General features: G+C 41.9%; 1 protein-coding gene across 1 annotated transcript; it reads left to right on the forward strand.

The window, feature by feature from the left end:
• Nucleotides 1-5,158: 5,158 nt before the first annotated feature.
• On the forward strand, nucleotides 5,159-9,820 carry LOC124056398 (RNA-binding protein 15-like). The gene has a single exon (XM_046383791.1). The coding sequence runs from the start codon at nucleotides 5,354-5,356 to the stop codon at nucleotides 7,865-7,867; it is 2,514 nt and encodes an 837-aa protein (XP_046239747.1). The 5' UTR covers nucleotides 5,159-5,353; the 3' UTR covers nucleotides 7,868-9,820.
• The last annotated feature ends 5,412 nt before the right edge of the window (nucleotides 9,821-15,232 follow it).

Below are 15,232 nucleotides of genomic sequence, written 5' to 3' on the forward strand. Positions count from 1 at the left end.
TCAAATGTCACAGAAATCCATTTAAGAGTTGAGTGTCACTTAAAACCATCGATAACAGACTGACATAGAGCCACACTGTTAGCATGACTAATAAACTCAGCATAAATCTAAACACCAGTCAAGCTAAAGTGACAGTATTTCCTGTCAGAGTTGGATTAACAGCCTGTGACTTTTCTGTTCGGCAGGCTTTCCAGGCTGAGTGTTACTGCACTCATGTTTCCTCTTAGATTTTTTTTTTTCTGTGAAGTTTATCTGAATCACTTCACATTTGTTTTATCTTCATCACTCTTTTCACTTTGCTCCATGTCACAATCCCACTGAATAATGTCCTTCTTATTATGAAGAATTTCTCTCTGGGATCTTTGAATATCCTCTGTGATTCTGGTTGTATCTTGTGGTCATCGCTATCTGACGTCAGCACCTTTTCACTGCTTATTTCCTCTTCTCTCTGCTGCTCCCCTTCGTTCGCCTTTAACGTCGTCTCCTCCTCAGCTTTGCATCACCCGCTTTCTTTTGTGCTCCCCCACACCCATTTCCACTCACGTGCACTCATGCATTCTGCATCTGCAACACCACATCCGCCCAGTACTTTTCCTTCGCTCCAGTCTCATTTATATTCCTCCCTCCCCATCTCTTTCCTCCCCTCTCCCTCCCTCCCTCCTCTTTCTCCCCTTGTGTTTTTCAGTGTCTGGGTCACTCTCAGCTCCTAAAAAAAACTTCAGCCTGCACTGGGCTCTGTGGTATCACTTATCTAGTCCATTATTCTTAGTATAACAAACATAATTAAATTTGTGCTGTAATTCCTGCTGAAAGCAAGTGAATGCAAGCACTTCTGACAGATGTGAATGGATGAGTTAAAGGAATTAATGTCTACATTTGTCACATGCATGAAATTGCTCTCTGCCATCAATGCACTATAAAATTCAATGCTTCTTTTAGCTGAGAGGGTTAAAGTTCGTGCATGCTTGATGCTCTGTTTTGCCAGAATGGCTTGTTCTCCCACATTACTACTTCATCAGCATCACAATACCTGCATGAGAACTTCTTATATTTCCCTTAGAAAAGATATTAGCAAAGTGTTTTAATTCATGCATAACTTATTGCACGCGTCAAAAAACACCCAACCTTCTCAGATTCCTGTTTCTTCCTCACAGTATGGTAGTGTCTCCTGCTTTCCCAGAGTGCATTAGTGTGCCAGGATTTGCTGGTGTTGTGCAGGTGTTCAAACAGTGGAGAAAGTAGGTCATGTTGGGCTCGAACAGACACACTGCAGCGTTCCACCACGCAGCGATACTCCAAGATGGAGTGTTGATATATGAAGGCTGCTATCAAAAACAGTTGTATAATGTCTTGACATTAAATTAGCATCGACATATCATGAGACAGAGATGTATGCATGTAAAACCCAGCCAGGTGCTGTGATACGCTGTAGTGATGATGCACAGTAGTTGGCTCTCAGCTGGATTGTCCAGTTCATCAAAGGTTGCATGCCGGTTCAGATTAAACAGGTGAGTGGATGGTTATGTTTCGGTTGGCTGATGGCAGAAATGTACAAACAGATCTGTCGCTAAGCACCAGTCTCACATGAAAGCCGGAGTGCACTGGGTCAGGCCACGCTGTTCACCTTAATGCGATACACAAAAATAGAAACTCATTAAAAGCTGTTTTCCCCTCACTAATCCTGTGCAGATTTCTCCTTTGACAGCTCATAACCAAAAAAAAACCAAAAAAACAAACCAAATAAACAACAACAACAACAACAGCAACAAAAAAAACCTGCATCTCATTCTGTTTTTGAGGGTTATTTACAGATGAGAAGCCTATCTGCGACAGTATATTCAAGACTTTATATGTGAGCGAATTCACTGCAGCAGCCTGAGAGAATATTCTATTTCAAAGGTGGCAGAAAACGTTACTGTGTGTATGTCACTTCCTGCTGTTTATCACAGCAACTATAATAAGTTTGACACAATTTTATATGTAAGCACAATTTTGCTGACATACTTCACTGATGGGTGAAGGCTTTTGGTTGCTCCATTTTGAGGAGGACAAACAAATGACCTGGATATTGGAAAGAGACTGAAAGCAGGTACAAACCCACACCCCACCCACCCACCGACACACACACACACACACACACTTTTAAACCCATTTTAATACTGGGTGGCAGATTGCCTTGCTGGGCCTGCACTGAATCATGTGACAGTCTATAGAAGAACTTCACCAGATGGCCTCTCTCAGAGGGGTGAGTCCAGCTCATAGGGTTGACCGCAAAACTCCTGTCCCAATTTTTTGACAACATAATCCTTTTAAAATAGCCTTACAGCTAAAAACACAGTTTTTTTGTCAGTACTGTTGGTGCAACAAGGCCGATGCAACAAGCAATTGTGTTGGCCTTGGACAGTCAAAAAACTGAAACAGATGAAAAGTTATTGAGAATTAAATATCGATAAAATAAAAAAGACACAACTGAAGACCAGATTTTGTGTATTTGACATGTTTTGATTTGTGAAAGGGAAATGAAGTGAAATTTGTTGGAAATTAATGTGTATAACTCTGTGATGGTCTGGGGAGATAAAATAGCATTTCATCCAGAAGAAGTTCTTAGTTTTAAGGAATCTGTGCAAGCTCAGATAAAGAAATGAAAATTAAGATAATACTGGCACGTATGTGTGTGCATATACGTTTGCATATGTGTCAGAATGGAGCATATGGAGCTAAAGCTTTCTGAACTGTCAGCCTTTCTGTCCACAGAGCAAAGCAGTTTAATACCCAGACGGCCATCTCACAAGTCTACCAAAACACTGCAAACTACACAGATTGGTTCAGCTTCAGTTGGTGCAGCTTAAACATGAGTAAAAAGGGTAATTGGGGTGGAAAAAAAAGCTGGGTTGCCTCTCCAACTAATTTAATTCAAAATGATCTAATGTGCAGTTCATCATGTGACCAACTGAGGAGGCTTTGGGAGGTACATCATAGGCTCTATGCTCTTTGCACTGATGCTGTGAGGGAATGTAACAGGAAATCAGCACTTTCTATAGACATTATGGGAGGTAATGAAATAATATTCAGTATGTGATAAGCATGTGATAAAAGAAGACTAGCTGAAGCTGTGAGTAAAGATTTTAGGATTTATGTACATTATGTACTGCATGTGGTCATGTATATATTTTATGTTTGTATGTCTTTTCTTATGTTGTGCAGTTTTCATTTTGATTATGTTTTTGAAATTGAATTTCAGTATTTGGGTTTAAAAGAAAGATGAAATAAAATAATCTCAAGTTTGATGCATTCTTTTTAAAAACAAAAATAACTAAAGTTAAACTGAGTATGAATCATTCTGGACTTTGTTTGGGATCTATGCTGAGTCAAGAGACAGGGCGACACTCAACACAAACAGACAGACTTAATGTAGTGACACACCGCCTGAGGTTTCTAGGAGAACGGTCTCTTTACAGCCCAAAATTAGGATTTGATCTGCTGTGATTGGGTGGGTGGTGTGTGTGTCAAAGAACATCCACATGATTGCCAGAATCCAGCGTTTCCCCTGCAGAACACTACATCGCAAACAGATGATTAATGTTATTCACTCCACCTGGCAGTGGTTGTAATGCTGTGGCTGATCGGTGTAGACATTTTTGTCAGTCCATAGACAGTTAGTACCTGGTCTTCCCGTTTCACTAATACACTGCAGCTGAGTAACATATCTGCCCCCTAGCGGTGAAAACTGTTTGTTCAGTGTCCAGCTAATGGAGGCCGATGGATCCTCTGTTTCATTGGTTACACACAGCCTGCTGAATTTTGAACACAGTCTCAACTTATGCATCTTTCTGATATTGTAAAATACATCATGATAAGAATTACAACACTTTAAAGAAGCTTGAAGAAAGAGAAAAGCCGAAACTGTCCTCCAAATCCTACAATGTGAGTATGTAAGCATTCTATAGATTGCAATTTTTATTCATATATGTTTTTACTATTTACTAGGCCTACTACTCAGCTGTCATCTGCCGACTGCCAGTCTGGGGCATAAATACTTTACTCTGCCTAAGTCTGTAGCAGATACACATCCCATAGTTCCAAAAGCCACACAGTATTAATACAATGTCACTAGATCAGTACACAGAGTGGTGGATGGTGTGGATAACCACAGCAGAAGTACTTATGATGTACACTGAGGAGGGGATTACTTTGGTGATATTTTCTCTGCAGTTCTGTACATGCACTAGATGATAAGATTTCATGATGAAACTTTCAGGAAAAACCGCTCTTATGAGAACAGTCAGTGCCTCCAGTCAACTCTGAAGAACATTTAAACATTTATAACAGCAGGAACCCCTGATCCTTAGGTTTATCAGAATGATTCAAAATCACCAAATTTGGAGATATGTGTTTTTTAATGGTCAGGAATGGTATGAAAAGTTGTAATTTGTAAGTAAAGCTGTCAGACAAATATTTTGGCATAAAAATGTCAATATTAGCCTTTTAGATGAAATGGAGTAGAGGTGCACGATATGGAAATACTCAAGTAAAACACAACTTCCTCAAATTAGTACTTAGGTACACTAATTGAGTATACTTAGTTACATTCCGCCACAGCACCTTTTCTCCCCGTGCATCTTAATCTATGTGGCGCTGCTCTATCACAGTGCAGATCTACTATTAACTTGTATTACTAATACACAGCTGTTCCCTGGTGATTTCACCACAGGAAGGCAAACAGCTTGTAAGATCTTTGCTCAATACAGTACCGTACGCCCCTCCTCCACTTTAAATGGACTGCTGCTTTTGTGTATTACTCAGTACATTATCAGCGTCCTTACTTCAAGGACACCATGTAGCCTTCCTGAAAAAAAAAAAAAAAACTTACCAGAAGTTAATCTTTATGTTACTCCAACGCTGATTTGTTATACTTAGATGTGGGGTAAATGAGTTAATACTGTATTTTAATTTATATTCATTCATTAATCTTAAATGCAAACGTCTCCTCTTCCTGGTGCATCAGTTTGTCACGATCTTGTCAGTATCTTTCTGACATTTTCAAACCAACTCAGGACTGTACTTTGAACCCACAGCAGAGCAGAGCCGCACCCTTGTTTATTATAGGCGATCAGTCGTCCTGCTCACAGGAGTGACACCCCGCACAGCCAATCATCTTTTTCTACAGGCGCGTAGGCGGGACTTCTGGTACAGTAGTGCTAGTAGTAGTCCAATATGGCGGTTATGTCCCTCGCTTGATAGTGTGGTGGAAGCCGCGAATAAGTTAAGGTAGTTCAGGTGTGTTTCAGAGCAGGAAGAGACGGTAGAATCTGACGGTTTAGCGGCTGCAGGCTGCATATACCGGCAGTTGGAGATGAAGGGGAAAGAACGATCGCCCATGAAGAAACGCTCCCGAGCGCCAGATGATAGCAGAGAGCGAGGAGGAAGCCACTCGAACGGCAAGAAGACCGGAGCCTTGTCGACCGTTGGAAGCAACAATGGCAACGGTTCAACTCAAAGAAGAAGTTTGCACAGTGAGAAAAAGGACATGAGGGATTCAGACGGACACGGTTCGTCCGGTCGGGGCGGTAGCGGTTACGACTATGGAGTTATTTCGCTGAACAAGCCGTACGGCGGCGCTGACATCACTGCGGAAACATCCAGGTCCGGTTCACGCAGCGACTCACGGCCTCCGTCAGACCCCGAAAGTGAGTACAAGACTCTGAAAATAAGCGAACTGGGCTCTCAGCTGAACGACGAGGAGATAGAGGACGGACTGTTTCACGAGTTTAAGAGATTTGGCGACGTGAGTGTCAAAATAAGTCGAGAAAACGACGAGAGGGTGGCTTTTGTGAACTTCAGGAGGCCGAATGACGCCCGGGCGGCCAAACACGCCCGCGGGAAGTTGGTGCTGTACGACCGGCCTCTCAAAATAGAGACAGTGTACATGAACAGACGTAGAAGCCGCTCCCCTGTTTCAAAAGACAGTTTCCCCCCTGGACAGAGGCATCCGCACTCCCAGAGACCTCTCTCTCCCACTGGTTTGGGATACAGAGATTATAGGTTACAGCAGCTGGCTCTAGGCCGCCTCCCCCCTCCTCCCCCTCACTTAAGAGATCTGGAGAGAGACAGAGAGTTTTCAATGTATGATGCTAGAAACAGACCCCCATTTATACCTGAATGTGCTGTTTACCGTGATGAGGACCTGATGAGCCCTGTGGATGATCAGAGGGCAAACAGGACTTTGTTTCTGGGCAATCTGGACGTCAGTGTGACGGAGAGTGACCTGAGAAGGGCGTTTGACAGGTTCGGAGTGATAACAGAAGTGGATATAAAGAGGGCAGTGAGAGGCCAGAGCAGCACCTATGGATTCATCAAGTTTGAAAATCTTGACATGGCTCATCGTGCCAAAGTGGCAATGTCAGGGAAAGTGGTGGGCCATAACCCGATTAAAATCGGCTATGGTAAACCTACGCCCACAACCAGGCTGTGGGTGGGGGGCCTTGGACCTTGGGTTCCACTCGAAGCACTGGCCAAGGAGTTTGACCGTTTTGGCACCATCAGGACTATAGACTACAGGAAAGGTGAAGTCTGGGCTTATATCCAGTATGAAAGTTTGGATGCTGCCCAGGCTGCATGTACTCACATGAGAGGCTTCCCTCTCGGGGGCCCTGACAGGAGACTCAGAGTTGACTTTGCGGACACAGAGCACCGTTACCAGCAGCAGCAGCAGTACATGCAGCTGCCTCTCCCCCTGCCACACTATGACTTAGTTCCTGACCCCTTTCCCCACCGTCTTACTGACTCAGCGAGAGTGAGAGAGAGGTCTCCTCCACTTCCTGCTCGCTTCAGAGACAGGGATCTGTACTCCACTGCTGTATGGCCTGGTCTTGGTGTCCATGACAGGATGAGAGGAGCAGGCTTTGATCCCATTGATCATCTTGAGAGGCGTTCCAGTGAGACCTGGTCAGCAGAGCGTGAGTTCCAAAGCCGAGATCTAAACCGCAAACGGAGACATTTGGATGATGGTGGCCGAATGGATCACTCACCAGACATCAGTGACTATAGTCTGCGCCGTCATGGCAGCTCATTAGAGCGCAGCCCCGGAGGGAGCAGCCGGGACGGGGGGCGCTACAGTGACCCTGAACGCCTGCCTCGGTCTGGCAGAGCCTCCCCTGTCAGAGAGCGTCAGGACACTGGTTTCGGAGATAAGAGAAGAAAAACACTTAGCCCAGTTGAGCCGGACTCTAGCTCTGAGCGGGACCGCAAACGCAAATCCACTGACTCATCTAAGAGCCCAGCAAGAAAAGAGGATCGCTTGGGACACTCTTCCTCCAAGTCTGGCCAGCAGTCTAAGTCGGCAGCTGGAGGCCAGAAGCTGAGTCAGGCCTGGCAGGGTGTCCTCCTGCTCAAGAATAGCAGCTTTCCCACATCACTGCACCTGCTGGAGGGCGACATGGAGGTGGCTACCAGCCTGCTGATGGATGGATCCACAGGGGATAAAGTGTCCCAGCTGAAGATCAGCCAGCGCCTGCGCCTGGACCAGCCCAAGCTGGATGAGGTTTCTCGACGTATCAAGGCCGCCAGCTCCAGTGGGTGCTCCATCCTCCTGGCCGTGCCCAGGAAATCTGAAGATGGAGCAGTCCAGGACGCCAACAGCTCCACCGAGAGACCGCTGAAGAACCTGGTGTCCTACCTGAAGCAGAAGGAGGCGGCCGGCATCATCAGCCTCCCTGTGGGGGGCAGTCGTGACAAGGACCATGGAGGAGTCCTTCACGCTTTCCCCCCATGTGAGTTCTCACAGCAGTTCTTGGATGCCTCTGCCAAAGCCTTTGCCAAATCAGAGGATGACTACTTGTTGATGGTCATTATCAGAGGAGCATCTTGAAAAAAAGTGCAAATTATGAATCTGTGTTGTCATGCTCATTAACTGTCAAACTGTGAGCTGTTAAAACATGGAGAAAGTAATGGTAACAAAACAGAGTAACAGCTAGTCTGTTTCTCGTCCTGTTGAAGGTTTATAGAAATTAAAGTCGAATTGAATGAATTGAATACATTTTGATAAGTTGATGAATTTGAATTTTTGGAGCAGGTTAGTTATCAGATAAACGTACATTACTTGAAGGGTACTCTGATCACAGTAGTTCAGAGCACTGCAAGCTACAGTGCTGTGAATTGATACTATATGTTGCCTTATCACATTACAAGCAAAAGAATCTCATTTTCTTTATGTCCTTTCATACGATGCCTGCCTATAAAAACAAAAGGATTTAAAATGCAAAACATGGTATTTATGGCCTTCAATTTATCTGTACTCGACGTAGATTTAACCGGTCAGCGTCAACATGTTTGTAGTGCTAAATTGTTGTGCAGCCAGTCTGTGAAAGAATTCAGTCAAAATAATGTACATAGAAATTTTCGATTCATTACGGAAATATATCTGTGTGCTCTGAAGCCTCACCCGTTGCTCATTAATAGGCACGTTCCAGATGTGCACCTGTATTACTTTTTGCTGACCGAGTAAACATTTTGAGTATTTCCTATTCAAAGTTTCACATGACAGATTCTCTATTTTGATCAGTTTTGGTCAGTCTGGTTTAAAGTGAAAGAGACATGTGGAAAATATGGGCTATTTTTATCTAATCTAGTCTTGCATATGTCGAGATGCACGCACACATGCAAGCCTTATGGTTTATAGTGTAATGATAACATTAATGTCAGTGCTCCTTTCTGAGCCACGTCTGGACGTTATGTGACATTACAAGGCGAAATGAATGCTGTTTTTCTGTTTTCCATCACTGGTACGTGCATGTAGGGGTGAACACAAGCAGCAAGCACATGTACATTATAATGCAGTTCAGTACAATAACCCTGCAAAGAATACAGCTTTTGCAAAGGGGATTGTGTTTAGTTTTTGTTGAAGTGATGTTAGGGAAGAGATTTTAAGCTCGGTTTCCTTTCTAGTTTCTCACCCATAGGTGTTGGATTGAACTGCATTATATTAAAAGCTAATATTTAAGGCTGATAATTAGTGATCATTCAGGAAAGAAAATATTTGGTCCTTACAACAACAAAATTACTGAAAATATCCATATTCTTCTAAGGTGATGTTTTCAAATTCCTTTTTATGATCCTCCCAACAGTCCAAACCCAAAAAAACATTCAGTGTTAGAAAAGGACAAGCAGGAAAGCTGAAACCTTCAAATGTGTAATTTCAGCTCTAAATATCATTACCACTGAGTTCAATCAACAGCCCTCAGCTTGAACAAAACTGAATGTTAAAGCATGTGAAAAGCGAATAGGCCTGTTTTGAAAGGCACTCTATAATACTGGGTTGCGTTTGTGTTCATCCCTGTTATATTGTACTTCAATTCAGTCACTCCTCTTATGTTATAATCCACAATCTACAATAACTACCCCAACAAAGCATGTACTGTTTAAAAAAAACTGATGTTATAACCTATAAATGAAGTGCTGTATGTATGCCAAGCGCATCTCTAATAACTGACCAGAAAATATTGCTATGCTGTCAGTGGACTGTGATTAAAAAAGAAACAAAACGTCTGAACGAATTGGGAGGAGAGACAGCCGTCCTCCGGTGGCATTACACTCCTGCAAAGGACTGTTATGTTTTTCATGCTTTGCTTTTTTTCTCAGTTCTGTGTTTCAAATGGAGAGAAAAAATGATTTGTGTACTCAGGATATCTGGAGAGAGAAATGGAAAGCATCAGTACTCATGGGCCTAAGAAGTATACCTGTCAGAAAAAAAACGCAAAGTGCGACATGCACTTGATTTTGTCTCAATAAATTTACTCTTTCGTGGGAAACACTCGGAAGACAACTTTTGTGACCTTTTCTGTTCTTGGAATTGTCTATCAAACTCTAAAGGCTTTATCACTTTGACAGCAGGAGGCTACCCGGCAGAAAGAAGAGGAAGTGTGAGAATCGAGGGAGGTCAGCCTCTCAGTTCTTTGTTTTTTTGTTTTTTTTTTAAATCTACATTTGTGGCCTTCATTCAAATTGAAATTAGGCCATACTAGAGTACTTTTTTTTTTTCAGTCCGGCTGCAGAGGCAAATGTAGAGTCACTGTGCCTCTTCGTGATATATGGCTTATACCTCAGTCGCCTCTGGCCTGTATGACCGGAGGTGTGGCTGAGAACCAGCAGAATACTCATTCGTCTGGTCTGTCGCTCACCACAAGTTGTGCCAAAAAAGCACCGGGGTCGTGTACGTCTCGACGGCCTCTCAGCGGCCCCCCGTGGTCTTCTGTCTCGTCTGGCTTCAGCAGTGTTGGTTTCAGCGTTTCCAGCAGCCCGAGAAGGAGCAGCAGCATACATTTAGTTGCATTTTGTGCTTGCATTGGAGTATTGAAGGAAGATCTCTGTGCTAGGGCCTGACTTTGAACGTGTCTCATCCTGTGTCGTGTGGAGAAGAGGTTGAGACGGTGAAAGAGCATCTGCTTTATTTGCCATAAAATGGAAAGGAAACGCGCCAGAAGAGAAAACATTGCTTGTGCAGGGAATCCTTATCTTAAATTGATATGTTGATCTGATTTACACACACACACACAAACAAAAAGGAAACTATTCTGTGCCAAACTGCATATGAAAGCAAAGTGGAGAGTTTTCTGCTATCATTGGCTCAGAATCTGCTGCAGGATGTGCATCTTCAAGACGCTGCTGTTCCTGCTCTCTGCTGCTCTAAACAGAAGGGGACCTGAGCAGCTTCCCTCTGGTGTCCACACGGCTGCAACGGTGGGGATTAAAGGTTTCCTGGAAGTGTGAGATGCAACACTCTCACCCTGGCTGCACCTGCTCCTGTCCCACAGGTAAAGTATTAAAGTATCCTCAGCTACTGCCTTGGGTATGTATTCAAATGTTTAAGACGACTGTGAATGTACAATGCTTTCATTTAAATGTAGGTAGTGGTGAAAACATGACAGAAATAACTAAAACTTAATTCCCCCATAGCGAATGCAAAACGAATACCCACAATGCACAGCTTATGTTGAGACAGACACAAATATCCTGTCGGTAAGTATTGGTGAGCCCACTTCCTGTAGTTGCTGCAGTTTCTTTCTTGGTGCTTCAACAATTTTTGCTGCAACTTCTGTAAATCTAAGTGACAAAGGCAGCCACACATGTAAGTCTTGGAGGTGAAATCGTTAAGTAAGAAGAGCATTTTGAAAATACTCAGAGTATGGCGATTTTTCCAGATAGTGTACTTCAAGCATTATAGAAGAATGGCCCATTTCAGAGATTTATATTATTATACAACTGGATTATCTTTACTGTGGTATTAAGAGATGGACGTTTCACGTTGTAGTGATTCAAAGAAGAGCTACTTTTAGACCGTTGAATGACAATACAGTATGTTTTATAAGATGATTAAGTAGTCAGCAGTTATAGCTGCCAGATAAATATGCTGGAGTAAATAAAGTAATGTAATGAAGCATAAAATCGACATTTTACCCAAGTCCTTGAGCAAATATGCTTCACTTCCTCACACCACTCGTCATAGCTGAATATCAGTAAGTAATAAAATAAGAAAACTTACAGACACAAGAGGCCGAGCAATCCCAGCCTGAGTTACTGACGGTTGGAAAAAATGCAAAATGATGTAATGTTATTAAGTCTAAAAACTTATGCCAAACATGAGAAAACTGCATTAGTAAACAGGAACAAGTATAGGGCGATTAATGGAATATTGCTTAAAACATTCTGAGCTTCATCCAGATCAGCTCATCTAGCTTTTCTCATGATTCTGGTGATTAAAGCGTCAAAAATTTCAGGTCAGAAAAGCTTTAGATGACCTTTAATAACTCATTAGTAGGAGCCTGCTAGAAGAACAACCTGAGTCACGGCTGGTCATGGCTGGCGTACAACAGAAGACGGAGTAACCTCGTTCGGGTTGGTGAATGGTGCATCATTTTTCATACGGTTGTATGTGTGAAGTTTAGATTTTTGTTCATCGAAATACTGTCAGAGTGTAAAGAGTTTGAACATTAAAACTGAAATTTCACAGACAGTTCATTTGATTGATGACAAGCTGCTAATGAAAACATAAGGGACAGTGAAGTCCTGCGAAGAAGTTTACGTTTTAGGTAATACTCAATTTTTTTCCCACCGTTCATGACAAATTCACTGACTTTCTTGTTTCCTGCTTTGTAGAAAATCTGCGTATGACTGTGACAGAAAGCTGGCAGTGAACCACAGAGGATTCCTGTAAATAACCTTTGCTGTATTTGCTGTGTCTGTATTATTAGTGTGATGTGGGGCTCCAGAGTCAAAGCTTGGTACACCTTAACAAATTTGAGCACTGTTTTTTAATGAATATCTTAACCCTACAAGAGATAAAGTGCTTTTGCTCTTGCACTTTATCTCTTGTACTAAAAGTACAGCTCGACCAGAGATGGTTATTGTTGGGTTTTTTTTTTCTTCTTATTTAAACACGTTTTCTGGACTAAGCAGTGCCTGAATGTTGTTGTGGACGTGAGCTTGTCATTAAAATGTGGAGTATTTCAGGTTGTCAGCATGGAGGCAAGAAAGGAAGAAAAATGTTCTCTGTGTGTCCTGTTTGAAAAGACTCTACAGAGCTGTTGTAGTTATAGAGATGCTGCTGCTCAGTCAAAGAATTCATCAGACAGGAGAAGCTATGCGTCGGTGAGTACAATTTACATTGCGCTTCTCATATTTATACCTTTTTGTATTTCATAGTTGCATTTGATTTGTGCTTGAATAAAGGCAGTCATTCCTGAAACTTATTCTGAAGTTATGCCCTTTTTTCCTCACCCCCTCTTTCAGTGAAAGTGTGAGTTAGAGATTTTAGATCGACAGGATGCATTTGTCTGCTCTGGTTTTTAGACTCTCTGTCCTGCAGAGGGCAGAGTTGGACAGACATTACGTGACATTAATCTACCAGAGGACATGAACAGAAATGAGAAAATATATAACTCAGCTTTACTTCTTAGATGTACTCATATAAGATTGACAGGTGGGGGGTGTATTCTGAGGCATTAAATTGATTCCACACTAATAACATAAATAGCATTAAGTCTGCAGGCAGTTCCTCTTTGTCATTAATACCTTTAATATGAGTCACCCCTCAATGTGAAAATATGATGTGGTGATAAAAACAAGAGTTTTACTCTGATTTTAGAGTTTTGTTTCAAGTTATCCAGCCCTGTAAAAGGGACTAAAAGCGACATTTAATTTAATATGGTCAACAACACAGACGGCACACTACTACTTTCTATTACAGAGGGACCTTTTAAAGTTTCTTTTTAATAATACTCGAACGGTTTACTCTGTACATCCACACAGCAGATCAGAAAAGTCAACAGACACTCATTCAGTTTGGGAAAGGTCAAACCTCGCCTGGCTTTCATCACTTATACAGCCTACATACTTTCAACCATGGGAGAAGGTGCTGAAATAAAAGTGCTGATTTGTTTTTGCTGAAGATGTCGGATGAAGTGAGCACAGTTTGCTCAGTTTGTTAAAGTTCAAAGCCGGACGTGGGGAGAGCTTTTCCATTCAGCTGCAGCCGTCCAGTCAGCTTAACTCTCCCTCCATCAGCCTCCAGCTCCTGTTTGTGAAACACAGAGTGATATACGGTACTGCTTTGTAAGGCATACTTAAAGCATTAATAGTTTTAACTCATGGCTCTGTCAATGTCGATTCATCATTTATTGAGCCGTGAATCGTTTAAAGTTTGCTTTATAGAACATTAATAATTTATTAATCTAATGCAACTTAGTCTTTATTTCTTCACACCAAACCCACAACCAACTACCTTCTGAGAACGAGCTGACTGTGAACATCTTAGTATTTACAACTCCAGACTTGATGGCTAATTATAAGAGTCTAAATTCCAAACACTTTATTTTTTGGCATGAGTTTGTTTTTATGTCTTAAGGTCTAGATGTTCTGCAGCTGATTGAGGGAAAGGTTGGAATTAAAGTTAGATGAAGGAGAAAGCATGTTTTGTTGAAAGAGAATATACCACCAGCCAGACCTGACAATCCAGAAGTTGTTTTAAGAAATAGTTTGAATGATTTATGGTTTAATAATTTGAAAATCAGAATCAGCTTTAAGTGCATTTAAGTGTACGGACATTATTAACATTTTAAAAATCTGCAGTTTAGCGGGAAGTAAACAGCGAAATGGTGTGTAGCTATTATATACAAGCAATAGCTTTTTAACAGACTATACATATATTTAGGCTAGATTATCACTTTCAATACATTTAGCTGCCAATTTTTTCAGCACACCTATAGCTAAAATTAATGTAGTTTAATACAACAGTCCCGCAATAAATCCTACTTTTATGGAGGTTGTAATGTTCAATTTTGTACTGTGTTATATTGACAACAGATTATTATTTTTTCCACGCCATTTATATCGCTATAGCATAAATACCAGAAACATTTCTCTGTGTAACACAGTATAATTTAAGAACCACCACAAACCAATGTACATCCTAAAAAATGATCATGCAGTTGATCAACACCTCTCTAAAACAAACACTGAACATTCTGACCTTCATGAAGGTAGGATTTATTGTAGACCTGCTGTATGGGCTTGCAATCAATAATCTGGCAAATGAGTGTATGCGCAGGCTTGTTGTACAGAGTGCAGTCAGTGCAAAGAATGTTGGAACAAATATAAGTTACTCTGTTTACGTAAGTGCATCTATGTGCATATACACTATAGAGACAAAAGTATTGGGACACCTGGCCATTACACCAACAGAGACTTTAATCACATTGCATTCTAAATGCACAGACGTTAATGTGGAGATGTCAACAGGTTTTACAGGAAGGCTTTCCACAGCAGTTTTGAGCGTTTTTGTGGGAATTTTTGCATTTGTGACGTCAGACACCGATACTGGATGAAAAGTCCTGACTCGCAGTCCCCATTCCAGTTCAAGTCTGAGATATTTAGAGAGTGACTTCATTTTGACTATTAAAATAATACCTCTCAGACATCGAAGTCAGCATGTCTTTTTGTAAATTCAAAATCTTCCTCAATTATTGTGCAAAAGTGGAAATCAGCCCAGGAAAGACTTGAGTGTGGTGGAGTGATAATGTCCCCACCCCCCATTAGCCGGCCGATGTGCCCTTGAGCAAGGCACTTAACCCCCAATATGCTCCCCGGGAGCTTGATGCAGCCCACTGCTCCTGTGTGTTTCACTGCATGTTGCATGTGTGTGTGTGTTTCAATCAGTGATGGGTTAAATGCAGAGAAGTAA

The sequence above is a fragment of the Scatophagus argus genome, chromosome 3 (genome assembly GCF_020382885.2).
Source record: "Scatophagus argus isolate fScaArg1 chromosome 3, fScaArg1.pri, whole genome shotgun sequence".
Classification (NCBI taxonomy): Eukaryota; Metazoa; Chordata; class Actinopteri; family Scatophagidae; genus Scatophagus; species Scatophagus argus.